At 47.6% G+C, this 22,246-nt stretch overlaps 1 protein-coding gene across 1 annotated transcript in view; it reads right to left on the bottom strand.

Moving 5' to 3' along the window:
- chst15b (carbohydrate (N-acetylgalactosamine 4-sulfate 6-O) sulfotransferase 15b) overlaps window positions 1-21,119 on the bottom strand; it is a 29,557-nt gene extending 8,438 nt beyond the window's left edge. The window contains exons 1-3 of the mRNA XM_040177081.2: window positions 20,877-21,119; window positions 6,180-6,795; window positions 4,903-5,242 (exon numbers count right to left, since the gene is read on the bottom strand). Of these exons, the coding sequence (XP_040033015.1) occupies window positions 4,903-5,242; window positions 6,180-6,620 (781 nt within the window). The 5' untranslated portion in view covers window positions 6,621-6,795; window positions 20,877-21,119. The remainder of the gene's footprint in view (window positions 1-4,902; window positions 5,243-6,179; window positions 6,796-20,876) is intronic.
- Window positions 21,120-22,246: the final 1,127 nt, after the last annotated feature.

The raw sequence follows: 22,246 nt of genomic DNA, 5'->3' as shown, positions 1-22,246 counted from the left end.
TCTCTTTGACTCCTCTCCCCCGAATACCCCGGAGGAGATTGTTCCCCCGGGTCGTGTGGTCGGCATGGTCGTCTGGGGGATTGAGAAGCTGGTTAAGCGTTCTCTTGCGCGAGCCGTAACCCCTCGGAACTGCCCTAAGGGACTCCTGTTTGTCCCCGCGTCAACGCGCCGGGCGGTCCTACTGTGGGGACACTCCTCTAAATTTGCTGCCCACCCCGGCGTTCGGGGCACCCTCGCGGTAATTCGTCAGCGCTTCTGGTGGCCCTCCGTGGAACAAGACACACGTCGGTTTATTACCTCCTGTGTCACGTGCGCGCAGACCAAGGCCGGCAATTCCCCCCCAGCCGGCCTGCTCCGTCCGTTACCCATCCCCACCCGCCCTTGGTCACATTTAGCTCTCGACTTCATCACCGGGCTTCCACCCTCGGCGGGCTACACCGTTATTCTAACTGTGGTCGATCGCTTCTCTAAGTCAGCCCATTTTGTTCCGCTCGCTAAACTCCCCTCCGCCAAGGAGACCGCCCAGATCATGGTTGATAATGTTTTTAGGTTACACGGTCTGCCGACGGATATCGTTTCGGATAGGGGCCCCCAGTTCTCTTCCCAATTCTGGAAGGAGTTCTGCCGCCTTATTGGGGCATCCGCTAGTCTGTCGTCCGGGTTCCACCCCCAAACTAACGGCCAGGCTGAGCGAACCAATCAGATCGTCGCCCGCATCCTTCGCAGCCTCACCCATCAGAACCCCTCGTCATGGTCGCAACAACTATCCTGGGCCGAATACGCCCACAATTCCCTTCCCACCGCGAGTACCGGTCTCTCGCCCTTCCACTGCTGTTTTGGCTACCAACCTCCGCTGTTTACGTCCCAAGACTCGGATTCCAACGTCCCGTCCGCACAGTCCTTTATCAGCCGTTGCAAACGCACCTGGAGGAGAGTGCGATCGGCCCTTTGTCGAGCAGGTAGACGCATGTCAGTCGCGGCCAACAGACGCAGAATCAAGAGTCCGCGTTACACTTGTGGTCAGAGGGTTTGGTTATCCACCTCTAACTTACCTCTCCGGTCAGAGTCACGGAAATTATCGAACCGTTTCATAGGACCTTTCCGTATCACTAAGATCATTAACCCAGTCGCAGTGAAGCTCCGTCTCCCGCCTAAGTTTCGCCGTGTCCACCCTGTGTTTCATGTCTCCTGTATCAAACCCGCCATTCGCCCCCCCCCTCGTCCTGTTCGATCGCCTAGTCTTGTCGAAGACGCTCCTGCCTACAGGGTTCGCCGTATTCTCGATGTGCGCCGCCGGGGTCGCGGTCATCAATATCTCATCGACTGGGAGGGGTACGGCCCAGAGGAGAGAAGTTGGACCCCCTCCCGGGACATCCATCCCGCACTGATCGATGACTTCCGCCGGACCCGCCGACTATCCCAGGGAGCGCCTGGGGGCGCTCATTGAGAGGGGGGGTACTGTCATGACCCTGGCTTCCTCTTCCCTCCTTGTCCCCTGTCTCCCTCTTGTGGTACTCTCAGGCAAACACCCCCTGCCCTTGCTCTCTCTCTCCCCTCATTATCCCTCACAGCTGATTCCCCTCGTCCTCATCATTGTCTCACCTGAAACCTCTTCCACCTGATTTTGCCTGCTTCTTATTCCCTCCCTCTAGCCTTGTCTTGTTGTCGGATTATTCCATGAATGTAGGCACACGCGTCAGCACTCGTCTCGTCCTGTCTTGCCCTGCACCTTCACCGTCCGCGTATTTGTGACTGTGCCTTTCCAGAGTGCCCGACCGGCGCGCTCCCCCGGCAGCTCATCTGCTTTCACCTCTCTGCTGGATCCGGCTGGTAGGGAGCACCCCGGGATCCCCGAACGCTGTCCTCACGGGAGTAATCCTTATGCCCCTAAGTTCCTGATTTCCCCTGTCTGCTTTTGTTATGTTTCCGGCCAACGCCAGAGGACTTTGAGTTTATTCATTATTGAGGACTGTTTTTCCTTTTGACCATTAAAAGACTCTTTACCGCATCTCGCTCCTGGTTTCCCATCATTCCTTCGTAACAAAAACACGATTAGTAAATTCTCCAAACAATCCAGCCTTCATCTCTACTAATCCTGAGCGGTTACTCTGTGTGAGCTGTGATGGGACACGGTGTGTGTGTGTGTGTGTGTGTGTGTGTGTCTCTCGCTTCGAGGCTTTTGTCTTCATCCCCTAATTTGTTCTTTAACGTGAATGAAGAGTCATTTTTTGAAACAGCCTTTGCGCTTCCCGCACCGCAGGCACGTCCCGCCGAGATTCAACGCCGGCACACGTCCAATCACATTCTCACTGAATCGGATGAACGCAGCCTTCCAGGGGGTGAATGAAGTGAATAAATACATGCTAAATGTCACCATTTGTATTCTCAAAAGGGGATGTCTTTAAGAGAAAAGTGCTGATTGTCAGCACGCAGCTCTAAAGTGCAACACTACTAAGGGAGGGATGGAGAAGAGATGAAAGGATGAATTTGGGGAGGTGGGAGGATGAAATGACCGGTCCTTGGGTCACGAGGCGGACAAACCGGGGCAAAGAACAGCCATCGAATCCGACTGAACAGTTTGTTAAAGAGAGAACAGCGCAGCGGCTGATCAGTGCAGCGGTCGGGCCTCCGAGGGATTAGAGCCGTAACGGGGCAACTGGATGAACTTCAAAAGGATCCTTTTGGCTACGACGGTTATGTTAAGCCTCTTTTTGATTCATTTTCAACAACATTTCCACAAAATGATCAACAAGTGTTGTGCCAAAACAACCTCAGGCAGAAATTATTATATGCAAAACGTAATTTTTAGACCGATAGCTCCAAGCGGAAAAAAAGAGAAACATATGTATCAGTCATTTACTGAGAATAAGCTGCTGTTCTTAAAAGAGATATTAGCATGATATTATCTACTCGCTACTCCCCTCTTTCAACTCGGTAAATATTCATCTAATCTGCTTCTGATTACTGCTTCTAATCAGAGCTGACTTTGAACAGATCGCTGCCCTACAGTGTAAAAGCTGCTCTTCACGTTTTTTGCGTCTTCTATTTTGCTCAAATACAGACACACACAGTTACAGACACACACACACAGACTCACACTCCTGATGTCTGGTGCCCTTTGAGCGGCTGTAGATTCTCTTCATGAGTCCTAATGGATGTTTCGGTTATAAGAGCAAACAAAACGTATGATAGGTGTTGAGAATAATCACCGGCCTTCTTTCGGGAGCGAAAAACCAATTTAGAATCTCAGTTTGAAAACAGTTCAAGTTCAAGTTCAACTTTTAGTTGGTCGCTAATTATCTGCTGCATGTCATTTGGAGAGAAAACACTCAAATGGAGGGAATGGACTGAAGGCTTTGTTTGGGTCATTAGGTGAAGGTCCCCAAATGAGCAGCGCAACAAAGCATCTGCAAGGTAAGTGAGGGGCGGGATTGTGTTTGAATACACACGTTTTTTCATTTCCACAAGATCCCGTCTCAATCCCGGATCTCGCGTGGCTTTTTTTACTCCCATCCGTAGCGGCGTGGTGGTTCTTTTAACATCACAGACGCACACGGCCAAGCAAACACACGGTGGCATCCACGCGTTCAGATGACAGAGGCGCCAGTCGAGCAGATGTCTGCTGAGGGTTTATCTCTCAGCTGTTTGGGGAAATGACAAATTGCCACCTGTTCAAACCAGGAAAAACCAACAGTTTAGGCCAGGATTGTGCCGGCAGGTCGTGTGTGTCAGTTTGTTCAAAATGTGCTAGGGATTATGTGTGCAATGCAAAAGTCTTCGCCATCCCGACCGGTAAAATATCTCGAAAACTGGAGAGAAATGCCATCCTGAACTAGGCCTTTGTCAAATACAAAACAGTGCCCTCATGAAATGAATGAATCATATGCTGTCGAATTAAATAAATGGGGCGATTGCTCTGCCACTCTTTTATAATGAGGGTACAAAATCCACGGTGTGCAAAGAGAGCAGCCGCAAACGTGTGAGACAAAGCAAGAACGAGGCTGAGATCACGGTGGCAAGAAATGTCGCAAGTGCATCTGAGGGCAGGAAACGGTTCGCCCACACACGTGGGTTCAAAGCGTGCGGCGCCGCGTTCTTTTCAAGTCCCTTCAACCACAGAGGCACATCTACGTCGCAGACGGGGGAAAGGAGCAGTTGGTCGGGATTTTTTTTTTTTTTTTTTTCCCGGTTGAGCCGTTAATGAGCAGGGCCCCCGCCGCCGCGTGAGCTGACTGCACGTATCACAAAGGGGGGAAGTGGCGTACAGCGGTGAGACGGGACGTGGCGTGATGCCGTGATGGCGTACAGGAAAGGGGGGAAAGGAAAAAAGGGCCGTTTAGCGTTTGAAATGTAGAGCGGGTGAAGCAATAAAGAACTTGCACCATTAGAGCTGTAAACGTGGGGCTGGCGGCTCTCGGGTAGGAAATAGACCGTTTAGCTCTGTTGTCGTGCACGGCACCAAATGGGTGTTGAATATTCACTTCTCTGGTTAATTGCATCGGGAGATTGAACCGCTTGAATTGGAGATTCTTAATTCATGTCCCGTTCACAACCAAATAGGTTTCACATTATAATAAAAAAAAATGAAAATAACTGAAATGCATATGGACGAGGGAATGCGGGTTTCTGCAATTCACAAAACTTTGCAATATGATGAGAGCAAGTACAGAGGAGAAAGAAAATTGATTATGCAAAAAGACCGGTTAGCCTTTGAGGCGGAGACCCTTTCAAACGCCTGTGGCTGAATGCCTGAAGTGCCCCCCGCCACCCCGAGGCCCGCCGCTACCCAAATGATACACCGTAGGGAGTCACGATTCGCACTTTAAACGCTCTCGGGCTGTCATGACTGTGTACCAGCCTGAGGGCCTCAGCAAACAGCGAGTTGCGGTTTTCTCTACCCACCAAACCTCTTGCGGGTCCACCAGTGCGGCTCTTTGAAAGTGGTGAACTTGACGTCCGGGTGCAGCCTCAGTCTGTCGTACAGGTCCGTCGTGCCGCACTTTGGCTGGCCGATGATGTAGAAGTACGGAAGGCACCGCATGCGGTACGGCTTCCCCTCGCGGTGGATCAAGTGTTCTCGGAAAGTGTTCCTCAGGTGCTGAAACACCGTTCGGAAGCGCCTGGAGTAGCGCGCGTACAGGTTTGTCCTGTAAGGGTCCGCGGTGATATTCCCAGTGTATTCCTCGTACCAGCATGGGTTCTTGACACCGGGCAGGAATTTGCGAGGGACGGCAGAAAACATCTGTGGAAAGCAAAGAAAGCAGGTTGGAATTAAGTCTCCGTACTTTCCAACCACCTTTGGACAAAGCTTAGAGATCAATGCTAAGGCTGCACCGTGGAAGGCAAATGCTTTTCCAGTCTCATTAAAAGGAAGAGGTTCGCTTCAACAGTCGATATTTATACAGGCCGCTGTTTTGGCTGGTGTAGGCAAACACCATCTGCGCGGGATCCCGCCGCACATGTGAGACAATCCGTAGAGGGGCAGAGAGTTGGCATGGATGCACAGAGACATACAGTTCTCCAGAAGAAGGCGACTGACTAGTAAACAAAGAAAATGAATTGGCTCGTGCAGCTCACCCAAAGCAGATTCATCCTCAACTGTAGAAGGATCCGTCCGCGCACGTGTTATCGATTACCTCGAGGCTACACTCTCCTAGTTCAATAAGAAATTGATTATGTTGGAAATCAGCCCTTTATAATGAGGATTAACAACGAATTGAACCAGGCTTTGAGGTGAGACACTTTGAGAAAGCCATTGGACCAACGTGCTGCAAGTACTTCAAAAAAAGCACTAGAGACGTGTGCAATTATCTGGTGTGACATGAAGTGTTATAAAACGCTTTCAGAGCAGTTTTATCTCTTATAAAATAAATTAGAAACTGGACCCAGTGGAGAATTGCAAAAGTGTATCTGTATCGAACCCTGTGCAGAAGGCCTGTGGGCATGCATGCTGATATGACTCACCTCTTTACAGACAGATGTGAGATTGTCAATTAAAAAGACAGATCAATATTGCCCTCAGACTTGTTTTTTGTTATGGTTTCAAAATGGAGAGATAATATCGACACTATGAAACTCTGAGGTGTTCATTACGGCCATCAATCTGAAAGCAAAGTCAATTTATTTGCTAGAATGCGCGTCCTCTAACTTCTCTGCAGCATAGCACACTGCGTACTCACATGTGGTTCAGTGTCAACCAGTGCTTTGAACTCCGGGAGCTGTCGACCGCTGCGAAACTCCACCTTGGACGCGATGGACTTCACCACCAGTTTCATATGTGCGTTGTCCCTGACCGACGAGAGGTTGAAGGCGAAAGGTCCCAGACTGACCAGGCTGCTGAAGTGGTACGGCGAAGGGGTGAGCAGGAGGCCCTTCTTGTCTCCCGTCAGGATGTACGACGCCATGATGAGGAACGTGACGGCCAGGCCGAACAGGAAGCTGTAGAGCCGGACCTTGCGGAAGCCGGCCAGCGCGCTCCAGCGCCGCGGCAGCTCCCGCTTCACCTCCAGGACGGCGAACAGGTTCACGGGCGCGTCGTCCACCTGCAGGAGCAACGGCCTCCTGCGGTAGTCGTCCACCGCGGAGCCCAGCAGGCTGTATTTGCAGTCCATCTGCGTCATGGTCCCGACGGCCTGCGGAGGGGACGCGGGGGGACGGGGCCCAGGTCTCAAGGCTCAGCTACTGCGGCGCGTAAGGGAGCAGGATCCAGAGGGACGGGAGGCTTCGGGATGGTGGAGGGGCCGACCGTCCATGATGGGTCGTGGAGAACAGCCCACCTCATCCGCTGACCCCCGCCTGTAGCAAGAGGGGAGAAGAGCGTCGGCTGCATTCACGCACTTGCTTCATGCCTCAAAACCTCAAAACAAAAAACAGACTAGTAGTGCACTAATAGTCTCTTTCCACCCACACGTAGATAACCGATAGCTGATAAAGACGTCAGATATGATGACTTGGAATGTGCTCCATTCGGGGAGCAACCATGCCCAGGCACTGATTGTTTACATTTTTTGTGAGGTATGAAAGGTACATTTCACACCACAAGAGCCATGTCATCACATCCTCTAAGTTTCAGAAAACCCCAGTGAAAATACGGCCGCCTTTAAAAAGAAAGCAGTCAAACGATTAAATAGCTGAAGGGAGTTTCTTTAACCTCGGTGCGTTTGCAGCACTAGCGATACAACCTCGGGTTGGAAGAAAATAAAAATAAAGTAGTGGGAATGATGACAGCAATGTGTTTTATAAATTACAAATTACACTAGAAAATGCATTGCCTGCAGAAAATGCGTTGGAATGCTGAAACAGCTTTCAGCATTCCAACGAATGCGGAAAATGAATTTTCCGCAGAAAGTGGAATACAGAAGTGAAAAAAGCTGAAATGAATTTAAGAAAAATGCTGAAAATACAGACATGATACTATTGTAATCTACTAACACAGATTCCTGGGCATGACAACTAGAGCGAAAACGGTTTATTAAATGAACTCTTCAAATGAGTCAATAAAAAGAGGTTATATACTGTTCACTTAATATCCCTATCAAACAAAACCAACAAAGACAATAAACCATGTTTGGGCAGCATTCCAACAAATTTCCCCTCCTCACCTCACCTTTTGATCAAATAGCAAATAGCAAAACCTCACAGTCCACCCCCTTACCCCCCCCCCTCCCATTGCAACGGAGTCAAAATGTGGAGGCAGTGATAAGGACGTCGGGACGAGGGATGCATTCAGTCCAGGAACTTCAAGGTGTGTCGGACTCTACTGGGGAGAGACACGATATATAGGAGCGACTCGGCCTGCGCCGGAGGAGGAATTGTGTTATCAGAAAATGGTATTCCTCACCGGGAAGCCGCATGGATCAACAGTCGCCCCGCAGATGAAAGCAGGAGCCAATGTCTAAAGGTTGAAAGAATTTGGGACCTGTGATGATAATGCCCCTGCAGCAGCGACGTGTAGTTTTGTCTTATTTCAAAGGACGCACAGGATGGACGTGAATATTCCAGAAACCCTGAAAAATGCATGAATCATTTTCACACCTGCATCCGACTCGCCGCACATCACACAAGACAAAGTGAGTCATGGCTGCTCCTCTGTGGCTTCCGATAATGTCTCCCTTGCCCATTCGTCCGCACCCTTTTTGCCCAACTCTGTACTAATGGGGCTCGCGGCGGAGCTGCTGATAAGAGGGCGGCTGGAGAGCGCCCGCCAAGCTGCTCAAGCAATGTCATTTACTCCCCTCGGAGTAAATGACAGCAACGGTCTCTCTGGGAGACAGGTGGGGAAATAACAAGCCCCACTCGGGGGGGAAAAAAAAAAAGGCTGACTTCCAGCCCTGGAGAGGTTGTCTGAGTCGTCACAGAAAGAGAGGGCTGGATGCCAGAAGCCGGAACCACAGTCGGATACTGACATGTTCTTTAAGCCGGGAAACAAACCTGTTTTTAGTGCAGGGTTTTATATATAATGCCTTGATTAATTAATACATTGAATTTCAACTAATGCATTTTATGCCATTTCAAACCTGCTGGTCAACTGAACAGGAAGTGAGCGCATCCAATGAGTGAACTATAGAGTAGACCATGTATGTTCAAACTATAACTCTAACTATTTCTCCCTCCACTCCCTCCAAGAGACGTGTAACGGTTTGGCCATCAAGATTATAATAAAATATCGTTCATTAAAGGAACGTCAGATGATGAAGGAGGTATTACTGAAGTATTAGGCCTTAAGGAATGATTTTTTACAAAAATGTAAAACCTTGTGAGGTACAAATCACAAACACTTCTATAAGCAAGCTTTTTTAGAAACTGTATCTGCAATATAAATCCGAGCCGCTATATCAGAAAGTCCTAAGTGTCGTCTGAGTGCATAGATCGAACTCATTGACTCGAATCCCCGATGATTGCGATTAACTCCAGAGACTCTGGTGGTAACGGCCTGCACGCTGTGCCGCCGCCTCCCTCGCAGTGTGCTACAGATGCAATTTGCCACGGCCTTAATAAGCCGTCGCAGGGATACCTCTCCGTACTCTCTGTCCATTTCGGAGATGTGGTCCATTTGTTTTGCACTCTGCCATCTGCTCCGCTCTGAGCCTGCATACGTCTCCGGCTCTGGGAAGAAAAAACAGGAACGACGGGCCTCACGCACCGGCTGCTAATTGCCGTTCTCTTGTGTACCTTTTTTTCTTCTCCGCTGAACTATTTCTTTCTTTGTGTTTGTTGCTGTCAGATTGATTATTTGTCTGGGAAGAAAATCAGCCGAGATGGGCAGAGTGTTGTCTATTGCACCTGGAAGAAAATAGCGTAAATCAAAACCTATTGTTAACCCCTATTAATCCTTCTGTTGAAGCAAACTAAAGCCTGGTTATATTACAGCTCTTGTCGGGCTGTGGGCGTAACAATTTGCTTTCTCTGGCATTGATTGTGGAGACAGAACTGATACAAACATACTAGACTTCACTTGCAGCTCAGGAATACTACTTTTCCCATTCTGCCTGTGAACTTGGGAAGTTTATACACTCCATTAAATCGTTCGCTTTCCCGCTTAGCAAAGACTCATACAATACATACACATGGCCGCAATCACGATTTATTGTACGATATACGGTACCGAGGTCGGCTATTTTATCCTTATTGACTCATTTTACGTTGTATGGACATAACCATGGTCATTTTAGCTGGCCGCGATATTGCCCGTTTTATTAGCGTGCTTGTTTGCTCCCATTAGAAAAGTCACCGATCATTTTAACGAGCGTGATGACCGTGTAAGCCGCAGCCCTTTTTCTATATTTACGATATTGTTTATTCCAATTATTCCTGGGACAATATATATATATATATATATCGCCTTTACATTATCATTGAGAAATATGTGTCTACTCAGACGTGCAGAGTCTGTCTATGACGCTAGAGGAATACAGATTAATTCAAGTGAAATGTGCACAGCATATAAACAAAAATCTGCTCCTCGCTCGCCTTCCCAGCCAAAGCCAGCGAGCTCTGCAATGAAGCCACAGCCGAGGAGGAAAATAAACCTGAGGCCAAACTGACGTGGACGGAGAACCTGGTGATGAAAAGACTTTGAGACCTTGAGAGCAGAATAGCACATGTCCTTTGTCCTTTGTGTCAAGCCGCCCGGGACGCACTCCCTCGACCATCCGTCGTGACATCGAAGACGCTGTTTGTCAGTCAGGAACAAGCTGATATTAAAAAATAAAAACGGAAGAATAGAGTAGTGAACTATCGACTCGCCACTTTAGCGTTGTGGCCTCTTCTACACAGCTAATGACTGTAAAAGCTGATACTATCTGAAGGACTAATGCGAGGACTCATCCTCTCCATCATGACCCCTTAACATTTTTACCCACAGACAGGAAGCGAGAGAGTTTGATAGGAACAGTGCGAGGGAAGGAACAAAAGAGGCCGTCGTCATCGCTGTGTCAGCTGGAGGAAGATGGTTTTTCCCACCAGGCCACTCTCAATAATTAAAGTTCAGCATGAGGCCACCGCAAGGGTGGTACGGCCGTGAGGCTGAGCCCGACATGTGACACTGAAGAAAGCTTGTGATTGGCCGAAGTGGACCTGGCGATAAATAGCCACTGATTACACAGACACTGCCTCCTCCAGTGTCAAGGCTATTTTAATTTGCAGGGACGGGGTCTTTAAAGGGCAAGAACTCTCTCCATATTCTGTGCATAGGTGTCTTGTGTATGCGTTATTGTTTTTAACAAGTTTGAAATTGTCAGATTAGGTTGTTTTAAACTGACACAGTGATGTAATCGTCGGCCGTCGTTTGTCACCCGCAGCTCTTCATCTAGCGGCCTGATGTTGCTGCTTCTTCTTCCACTATTTTGAAAATGATTCGCTCATGAAACAATTTATAATAAGACCATTGTCTTGTTTTGTATTTTTACTATGCGACAAACACGGCGGCTTTGTGTTTCGGGAGTTAAGGACTTTAACGCTGGGTTGTTGGGTTTGCATTAGAAGTAATTTAGTAAATAAAGCGGGTAGTTATTACAGATGGGTTGTTATTAGTGAGATAATATGAAATACATGCATCTATATTATACGTGTGTATATATAGCAATCTGAATCCAGCAAGGGATCGGCAGACAAAAAGTAAATGCTGTATATAAATGTAAATAATATTATTATAGGATTTAGATTTTGTCCAACAAAAACAGTGTTTATGTCTCCAACACAAGGAAACCGTATGTTTCCTAGTGCAAAAAAAATGTAGTAACTAACAATTAAGTAATTAACAATTTCTATAATTTCTTTAAGTAACTAACAATTTGGATCGTCAAAAGAAATAAGAAGCCACTCTTGGAAAAGAAAAAGTAATAAATGCGTTACTGTGGACTCCCCCATCAAATGAATGATTTCAATTGGAAAAAGGCACCCGTGGTGCGAGCAAATGAAGCAAGAACCAAAGCGAGCTGCTCTGGCGTGAAATTGCTCAATGATCAATGATAGCCGGGGAGTACAAGGGAAACATCAGGAGATGGGATTGCATTTACCACGGCGCCCTCTGATGATAGAGTGAGCAGGAGCCCCTGTCAAGAATGCCACTACCTTCTCCCCCCCCCCCCACTGTGTCCTCAGCCCCGTCTCATCATGTAAATCACGACCAGGTAACACAAGCACGAAAAAGAGAAGCCCGGCATTCGGTGGCTCTGAGCGGAAGCCCTTCGAAAGTCATCCATCACATTCCGTCAGCTCACACACGCCGTCGACCAACAATCAGAAGATGGTCTCCAGGGAGTCGGCGTTGTGGAAATCAAAAACCCGCAGGCCGAAGCAGAAGCGCTGTGGAAACCAGAATGTGAACCGTGTGGTCAAACCTCTGAATAGCACTTCATCAACCGAGGAGAATAAGAGAGTTTTCATTTAAATTCTTTGCTTGCCAGCGGAGGGACGTTTTCACAGACACGTATCAGTGGAAACGTACAGATTTCATTCTATTTGCGAGGTTTACACCTCAAGAGTTCCCGTTGCAGATCGTTACACTGTGGTCAAGCTGTTGTTTACAGCTAAGACGTGATCACAACTGAGTCCGGTGAAACAGACGTGTTTTAACTGGTTTTTGGGGTTTAAATATAGCAAAAGAAAAAGAAGCAGTCAGAGAACACTGCATGCGTGCCAACAAACTTCTAAACATAGCAAAAGAAGAAGTAGCCACAGAACGATGCGTATGTGCATACAAAATGACTTTCCTCTTATTATAACCACTCTAGTTATATTTTCCATTACATGCAGGCAGCAGGGCCCAGCACAGTTCCCGACCCGACCCCTCCCCAGGAGACGAGACGACCTGACCGCGACCCGACCCGAGAGCCGCCGCCGCCGCCGGGTCAAATTATCAACGCGGCCGTTTTGACACTTCCGCCCTGGATTCAAAAGCGACGCTCGGCTGGGATCTCTGGCGGAGTCCCAGTTCAGCGCTTTCCTTCGTCTTATCTTTTATTCATTGCTTTAATTTCACTGGCGGCCTCCCGCAGCACGGTCTCCATCTGAGGTGGAGAAGTGCTCGTGATGGTGTTATAAAAAAAAAAAAAATGGCGCGGGAAACAATGGCTGATACTTAAGTTATTGATAGCGGTAATGGATGCGTTGTGAAGCGCTCAGGTCTCCGCACAGAAGCCTCACACCTTTGCAGAGTTGGGACGCAGATTAGAGAAAAGGTGACGGGGCATGTGACTTATCTGGGAGCGGAGCCGGTTCTACATTGAATTATGAATGCGCTATTGCAAGTTTGCTGGGCGGGAAGAACTGCATTTTCAACACCATGAAGCATTAAGGATTTATTTTGTGATGGATAAAGAGCAAGTTTGAGGCGCATATTTAAAACAGTGCTGTGTGAGCAAAGCCACTACCGATGAATAATGCATCAGGACCAACTTGGATGAGACGTGACTTATTATCTAACTTCAGAACGCGTATACTCCGATTTGAATCATTCTAGAGAAATCATTGAGCCTATTTCCATATCTGCCCTCCTAGATTTCTTTATTTTTTGGTATAAGATATTTTAAACTGTGACGCTTGCGTGACAACCATTCAGTTTCTCCATTGTGTCCTTTGTCTAGCGTTCTGTTGTTTTTTTTATTTGTGAAATATTAATTCGTACTGCTGAGTGATTTTTGAGACGTGGGTTGAAATAACAGGCGAGAAAGGGACAGAGTTAAATAATAATGCTGACTGACGGAGGAAAACCTCTTGTGAGTTAGTTGTGTGTGTGTGTGTGTGTGTGTGTGGGGGGGGGGGAGCAAAGTGGGCGTAAGAAGTCGTGAAATATCGCTTTGGTTGTTGGGCGCTCGGGGTTGTGTAGGAGGACTGAATGTTGTCCAGGTTTGTAAAATATGTGCCAATCCCCTTACGGTCCATTAATCGTTATTTCAAATTTCCAATAATGTGGGTGGCAGCTCGAAAACATTCATAACCGAGCGCCGTTAACAACCGTTTGTCTATAAGCTGCAGAGCTTCCAACAAACAGCTAACTGAAGGTATTGATTTGGGATCAGAAGTGCCATTTAAGGATAATCAAGTTAAACATTTCCCTTTCTATTTTCTCCTGCTCTGACTCCTTTTTCTCGGACGAGCGCCGTTTCACGCGTTCACCGCTCGGCTCGCCCTCCCCCCTTCTCTGCGGGAGACTCGACGGGCCGTCTCTCTCTCTCAATGTGGACCAAAGTTCAATCTACTGTTAATCTTCCTTTTTGACAAGCAGCAGACAGAGCTGGCGGGGAAGCAGTCGGTAATTAATCCAATGGGAATGTTTACTGTTTCCAGTGGAATGCCTCTGAACCCACAGCGCAGCATAAATGGCCCCGACCCAAATCGGCTTAGAGAACATTTAGCGGGGGAGAACCGTAACACTTTAGGCCCTAAAAAAGACGATGAAAAATGTTGTGGCGAGGACTTCTGAGGCTATACTCAGCATTAACACAATGCTACATTTGCTTCCGTGGATGTGGCGTTGAGGAAGAGCGCCTCGCCTTCCTGCTTCCTTCCCCGATTCCCCGCCTCCATGAGGTTCCTCGTAGTAATCCTCTACGTTTCACCTCTCGGCCGCACTGAGCCTCCCAGCAGATGTGGGCTCTGTGCGCGGATTATGTGTTAGCTCACGACTGGCGAGTAAAGGTGTGAATTAACAAAACTCAGGCTATTACTGAGTCGGCCCGGCTTGCTGCTCCTGCTGCTCCGGCTTGATGCCAACAGTTTCCGGGGGGGCTTCCGGAGGGCATCCCAGCGGGTCCCATAGTGTTAACTTGGCCTGTGGAATTTCAATTTATAAATTGCCGCGCTTCATCTTCGCCCTGCTACATTACACACGTGACTCCACACAGTGAAGGCTCGGACAAATTCTCCAGGTTTAACAGGCAGGTTAATTCTCCAAATTAAGGGTGAGCGTAGAGGTCTCCTCTTCGATACGGAGGATTAATTGAGAGGCGTCTTCATTTTTAAAGTTGCCAATATGTTCTACCTCTCTCACAGAAGAGACGGCCGGCGCTGCAATTTGTGTGTGCGGTTTAGCATAAATCACAGTAATGCATCTGCCCTGTTCAGTATGCTCGGGAAGTAAATTGTAGCAACAAAAAAAAGAAAGAAAAAAAGCGTTTAATCACACCTCTACCTGCCCGGGCACGTCCTGATAAATGGAGCGAGGGTGATAGATGTTCTAACTACAACAGCACATTCATCTTGCACAGAGAACAAAAAAAACACAGCCCCTTCGGTTTGCCGAAGGTTCACACTGGCAGCAGCTGCCTGCAGAGATATGAAACTCCAGCTCCAAATGAACGTGGCAGGTATAATCCCGCGGAATGACAGCCGCAGCGACGAAAACAACGTCCAGCACGAATTCCATGTGACCCGGGCTGGGTGGGGCTGTAAAACAGCGCCCTGCAGGTGCGCCTGGCGGTTCCCGCCGGACATTCCGAGGCTGTCTGGTAAACGGACCTGGGTGTTGACCTCTTGAACTCAGACATACGTGCAGCTGGGTGTCGAGCGCACGCGAATGTTTCTCTCTGTTGACCCGTCTGAGCTCATTAATACGTCGTCTCTCGCTGCGGTGAAATTAGCCCGGGTGACCGCCGTGGCGTTTACTTTACATCACCGGCTGCAGCACTTAGGCGTAAATAGAAATGCGGCTCAGTGATGCCGTTATGAGGAAGGTGGTGAGGTCCTAAGGAAGTTGTTAGAAATGGCCGTGCTGCTGAGAGGTTTCACAGTAGCTCATTTAATAGAAGTTGCCGAAGGTAATTGGAAAAAGAACTCGCCGGTGCTGTATGTTGTCGACGTCCCCACGGGTCCGTGTTGAGGCCCATTAGGAGGGACATGTGGAAGACAGATGCTGTTTACAGACACACGACCACTAATACCGAGTCTAACCTAATCATTGGCTTCCACGGCAACACACAACCGCATCCACGATCAAACGCCAGCGTAGACAGAAGCACTGTTTCCTTACCTTTCTGTAATGGCGTTCTTTTTTTTAATTATTATTATTATTATTATTTCTTTCTTTTATTACCTGAAACTTGCCTAATTTACAAATATGTCCATCACCGTAAGACCAATTCCTATGAGTTGTCTGAGAGGGAAAGGTCAAGGTGTGAAGGCTGGAAGAAAGTAGCTTTTACCGTTTGTAGGAATTCAAATTACACTTCAGACACACGAGAATCGCAACCTCGTCCCTCTGTTTGAATGGTCTCGCTGCAGGAAACACCTTCAGGGCATTTGAGGGCGTATATATCAGTTTTAATTGGGGGTTGTCAATGTCGGTTGGAGAGTTATGACTGAGAAGGAATAAGAGTTTGGTGGTAAATAAAAGCAATTGGGTGCTGAGTTATTAAGTAATTGACCTTAACCTCAAGCAGAATATTTACACTGAATCTCACATCTTCGTCTCTCCTGCACGTCCTTGGGGGAGCGCTGCCTCCCAACCTGCTCCTTCAAACCCCCAAATCATGCAAAATAGAGGGAAGGCCAAAAGCAATTAGGCTTAACTATTACAACTTAACTCAAAACAAATCCACCAATTTAAATGCTAATAATGACCAGAAGTGTAATTCAGTAAACAGGGATTTCTACATGGTCGTAAACACAATTCTCCCTGCATAAGTAATAATATTCCCCCCACTACCAGTCCCATAAATCAAACCACTAGCTGACTCCATACACGACAACTGGGAACAGATGGCGAGGGACATAGAAGCCAGTTTAGGTTCCCACGCGTCATTAATACAAGCAATAACCTCCCCCGACTTGGCAGCGACACACGGCGACTCTGGGACGACAGATTTACCTTCTTACTCAGCACCTCAAGGTCCCACGAGGGCTCCGACGGGTTTGCAAATCACAAGTCACACACACGGGAAAGGTCGCAGGACTTTTTGTCGCAATTATGTCTTTGTGTACAAAATACATCAATCTTTTTAATTGTTTTCACCTGAAAAAAATGGATCACAGGTGAAAATGAAGCTACTGTCCAGAGAGCACATGAGGTTCTGAATTCACAGGCAGATGTCTATTTTTTATGGGATTCATCTGACTTAACAGTGTCTCAGGTTCGGCCTATAACGACCTCCTAAAACAACGGCAAAGTAGTTTACACCTTAAGAGCCTGTGACAAGACAAGATTGAACCCGTCTTCCACGCTCCCTCCTTGTCTACCAAGTCATTGAGGAGATAAAGCAGATTGATGTCCGCCGGCATGTTGGCTTAATCACCGGAAGCTCATCAATCACGGTGACAAACAGCCTCGGACGGCCGCTTAAGTCGGACGGCGTCTCCTGGAGTGCTTGCTCCTTCACAGCCGCATAAATCCCGCCCGCTTATCCGCTTCTCTCATCGGGAATACACGACGCGGCTCCATCGGCCGGACCCATCCATCACCGGCCTCCAGCGTGCGCCGTTACGTTCATAGTTCCGACCCCTGCACTTGAGCGCAGTCGGAGAGAGAGAGAGAGAGGCAGCCGGATGTCGTCTCCCCCCCTACAGATTCATTCTAAACCCCCGGAGCCGGCCGTCACATTCATGCAACAAAGGGTTACTGGCGACGGGGGGGGGAGTGGAGCCAAAGATGGCGCCTTCACCTTCGCCGCCGTGTTTTCGATGGGCCGCCCGAGCGGGTCTCCGGCACGTGACTTTAAACACGCACACTGAAACAAAGCAGCGTCTGACAGTCTGTTGATGGAAATAAACTGCATACTGACGAGGACGGATGTGCACGGCTCGGTTGGTTAAGCGTGAACGTTAAGTCTCTAATGAGACTTTTATTTTCTTATTGATTGGTCTATCGATTTCAAATAATGAGAAATGCTCCTCACAGTGCTTTTGTGCCTAAAGGCCTCCGATATTTAACTTGCAGCAATACATTTCAACGCTGCCAGCCATCACATCAGAGCGAAGGAAACCAATGGAGGTTTGGCTAGTTTTCTTAATGAATTACTGTTGTTTCATCATCTGACCACCAGAACTCAAATAGATATGGCTTTGAATTATCTGCTACTCCATTATTGTAAAAATAAACAGTTGAATAAATGAGCCGGCCGATCACCCACTCAAAATGTTCAGTATAGTGTACAACCACCCAGAGGCTCCACAACTCGGCCGAAGATGCCAAACTTAATCGCTCCTTCCAGCGTTGGAAAGTGCAGAGCGTCTTTCACAATAAAAGCCCTAGATGTACACAGCATAACGTAAGTGTAGCTTTACCCCAGTCAGTCTGCGTCACTTGGTTCCCGGTAGTTGGTCCTCTGTGTTGCTGACAGTTGCAAATTCACATTGCTACTGGTATAAATAAGTTGTGTGTGTCTGTCAAGGAAAGTCAGCTGACCCTGGTATGTGTTAATGGTGCATGCACACGGTTGAGGGCCCCCATGAACCATCCGTGTGCCTTGTGACCCAGAGAAGACCCGTTCCCCCCCCCCTTGCGCATACTTGATACTGACCTTACCGTAACACTGAAAGAAAAGACCCTTGAATAAGAGGTCAAATGCTTCATTTTGAGAAACGCAGAATGCTGCTTCAGGCTCTCGGGCTGAAGAAGGAGACGGGTCCAAAAGAAACGGAGGGGGTGACGTAGCGATCGGAGCGGGGCAGGAATGTGCTAGTCAGGGGGAAACGAGGGAAACTAAAGAACTGGTCAGCGGTTCTGGGGATGAGACATTGAGCCAGATGCCCCGACTGGTACGAAACGTCCCAGACAAGCAAGTTTGCAGCAAGTAATCATCTTTATCATTTCTTTGGATTTGTAGTTATTTTTATTTAAATCATTGAGCGTTGAGAAGTTTCTGAACGTAATTCCTCTCAAATTGAAATTCAAACCGGACGAACAAACGAGAGCAGCAGCCCGTCAAATCTGCGGGGCAGTTAATCCAGGATGGCAGGACAATTTAGCATTCATTCGGATCAAGGACTTCTCGGCTAATGAAAACCACGCTGTTGTTCCGCCAATCTCACAGAAAGACACCATGCTGTAACAACATTGAAACAGGACAATCAAATATTGCCAGCCTATTCCCAGAGACCCCCCCCCCCCCCAAAAAAAAACAACAACAACAACAACAGAAAAACAGGTTTGAAGTAACACTTGTTTCATCTACTGGTGTCATCCTAATCCAGCCTGCTGTTTAAATGTGTTTAAACATGAGGATATGTTTTATCACTGTCGCTTACCCGCTCCAATCTGAAAAAGGCAACGGCCTTGTGTGCGTGTTTGTTTCCACGCTCGGCCCGGTTTGCATGATGAAGTGGCCTGAAAAGAAGGTCCATTTAAATTGAATTCCCAAAGGTTCAGTCAGCCTTTTCCGGTTGAATACCCTTGCCTTTAGAAATCCGATGATTTCAATAACAAAGGCATTCCCTCTTTGTCTGTGGGGGCAATAATTAGTCTACAGCTGGTTTGTGACTGAAAAAAGACGCATCACTGGAATCTCAAATGAAAGCCACTGATGGGAAAATTCAATCTAAAAGCTGCGTTTCCCGCTGTGATTACATAGAACAGGTCCGGTTGAAAGACTGTTTTCTTAATTGATCGGATATTCATGTCATAACTCTTTTATTATTCATTCACAGGTCTCTTGCTCTTCATTAGTCCCGTTTCACATGCAGATTCCACAACGTGTGCCAATGTGATTCATTGTTTATTTACTCTTAAGTTCTTTTATGTGAACACTCCATGGGCCCGAATTGATCTCAATCAAGAGCGATCAGAAGCGGAAATATACGGGTTAGTTGATCAAAGTCACTCCACGGAAATCTGCGATGGGAAAGCCAAGGCGAAGTGGCTGCCAGCCGTGGAATTTAAATCATCCTAATCATCCATCCCACCTCGCTTCACGACGCCTACGGTCTCGGCTTCCCACGCGGACACTGTGTCGACTTGTAAGCAAACTGCATTACATTGTCAAATATGTGCCTCAAAGCTGAAAGTGCTCTTTAGTTTGCCAAGTAATTATTCATTACGTAGTATTAGTTTAATCTATGAAATGTCAAATAAAGTGGAAAAATACCCATCACAAGTGTCCACATCTTAAAAGGACCTTCAACTTGCTTGCTTTCTCCAGATAACATTCCCTTTGTCCTCCCATTTGAGAAGCCAGAGCCAGAATACATAGATGTTATTCCTGATAAATGACTGGGTCATTTAAATCAGAATAATCAATTAACCCCTGTGGCGCTGTACTGCTCTTGACGACTTTTGCACTTGCAAAGCTCAAGTGCAGTATTTTTTTTTAAAAACCTTGTGCTGCTCTGCACATTGACTCCTGCAACTCCTGCAGGAAGTAATGAGGGGAAGTGAGATGTGATGCACCCCGAGGGCATGTCGTAACCATTAACCAAAACTTATCCAACCTCACATGATTCCATATGTCCCGCCTCGGCGTACAGACCATTATAGGCGGTTATGTCTTGCGATGCATTCAAAATGAGTCTGCTGAGAGACGCCTTTGCAAATTGAACTCAATTAGGGACCTTTAAATGGCAGGTGCTTTGGTGGCTCACCGGGTCATGAACACCCGCACATCTAATGCGTATCATATCCACTGGGGCGTCTCCGCGCGCAACCGGGCACCCACAACTGCGTGTTTTTAAATGGGAACATGTCTCTGTTTTACGCGCGGTGATCCGTGTGGCCAGCATTCCCACCGCGGCGGTACGCGGTCTATACTTTCGTGTCTCAGGTCCAGGACAAAGAGAAGAGAGGACCATGCCGTCCAACAGAGGCTTCCTCTGCTCCCATTGGTCAGCGGGAGATCCTTTTGTTTTGGCTCGCACGGACAGACGAGCCCAACGACGCATCTGATGAACGCAAGCCAAAAATATTAGCGCACAATCTCCAAGGAAAAGCCTGACAGAATATCGCGTTGTTAGAATAAAAGCCCCCGCGGACCAGATGGACACCGCGATTACATTGTGTTTCCGACAGAAGACGTAATTGATCATATCCCTTTATTCGATTGTTCCACCGCGCATGAAGTGCGCTCCGTTCTCTCCAGGAGCGGCGGCTCTTTCTGCCACTTTAAACCGAGCGGGGTCGCCTCTAGATTAGAATACATAGTGACCCATTCATTCTGCACGCTGAAAGGAGCCCGTTATATCGGCGATGTCTCCGGTTGTATGCAGTCACACACACACAGACACACAAACAACCCCCCCCCCCCCCCCCAACCAAAGGAAAAACTTTTTTCTATTTCTGCACACACTGAAAACCCAGCATGAACTTCACCGTCAGGGATGAAACAGATGAAGCGCAACGACATATACTGCAACTAAAATATAGAACTAAATAAATGCATGGGCGGAAATTAAATTACAAAGATAATCATCGCGAATAATATAATAATAATAATAATAATAATAAACCCTACCATGAGTTTCTCCTTGCAGTGCGCTCTCCCGGTTCAAACAACTTCTCCCGGTCGGCTCGTATGTATTTCCATTCCGGTCACCGGTCACGGGCTTAATGGCATTTGTAAACATAAAAATAAATCCGTGTAATGATGATTTTCTTTCGTCGGCTCGCGTGCTGCACGTGAACAAGTTGGGGATGTCTGCGCGGTGACAGCCGCTCGTTCCCTTCTGCTTCTCTCTGCGATATGAACAGCGGGAGTGAGCGTCTCTCTCTCTCTCTCTCTCTCTCTCTCTCTCTCTCTCTCTCTCTCTCTCTCTGTCTCTCTCTCTCTCTCTCTCTCTCTCTCTGCCTCGCTCTCTCTCTCTCTCCCATATCGGTTGGATGGGAGCAGCATTGATTCCTTAATTAGAACCACGATACCAAAACACACCAATTCTCCTGGATAAGATAAACAGATAAATATTCTTCTTCTTATTTACCCTGCAGTGCAGACAATCCTGCACATAGTTTGGGTTTTACTTGCACAGGTTTCAGGTATCTGACTGCACCCTGATATGCATAGAATTGGCTTTTTTGCACCTGACGTCACTTCCCCCTCTAATTAAAGAGAGATAAATAAATCAACAGCCGCACCCAGAAAATATGAATCACTTAATTAATTCCTTGATCAAAACGTTATTCTTCAAACTCAATCCTTTAAACATTTCATGCTCGAAGCGAGACGTTTTAGGATCACTGCCTTCCAACCCGCATGTTTTTCAGACCTCTGCATGGTCAAGAAAAAACATACCATATTATTGCTCAAGTCTCCGTTGGACCGTCGATGTATTATTGCAGTGCTCCGTCACTCCATAGAGGGGTCGGTTGAGTGTGGGTGACAGTGGGGGAGGGGACCGAGGACGCCAAGACAGCTGCTACTCACTGGTTATTCAGACCATCAGGCCAAAGAAGGACGTATACTGTAGGAGGCCACATAATTATATCTGTGCGTTGGTTAGGTTTCCTCTGCTTCCTTTGAGTTAGCGGCGCATACGATACAATTCAGACAGCAAGGGGGCTTTGCCTCCAAGACAAATGAATATCACAGAAAGCGCTGCAATTACTTGGGAAAACAGAGGCCAATAATATCACATTGATTTGAAAATGTGTGTTTATCCGCCGGTGTTTCAGCTGCAGACACACCCCAAGGTCCTGCATGATGGAGGCGGATGAAAGCGTGCACAGCAGCGATGTGGGAGATGATTGAACGGCTCGACTGTGCTGCTTCTCTACACCAGAAGCTGATTCCCAAAGCTGGTAAAACGTGCTCTTTTATATTATGTTCAAGGGGATGTCAATCATCATTACGGTCATCATTATCATCATCATCATCATGGCTACCATTAA

Source organism: Gasterosteus aculeatus, chromosome 5 (assembly GCF_964276395.1).
Source record: "Gasterosteus aculeatus chromosome 5, fGasAcu3.hap1.1, whole genome shotgun sequence".
NCBI lineage: Eukaryota > Metazoa > Chordata > Actinopteri > Perciformes > Gasterosteidae > Gasterosteus > Gasterosteus aculeatus.
Note: the sequence above shows the minus strand (reverse complement) of the source record. Positions and strands in the feature narration are given on the sequence as shown.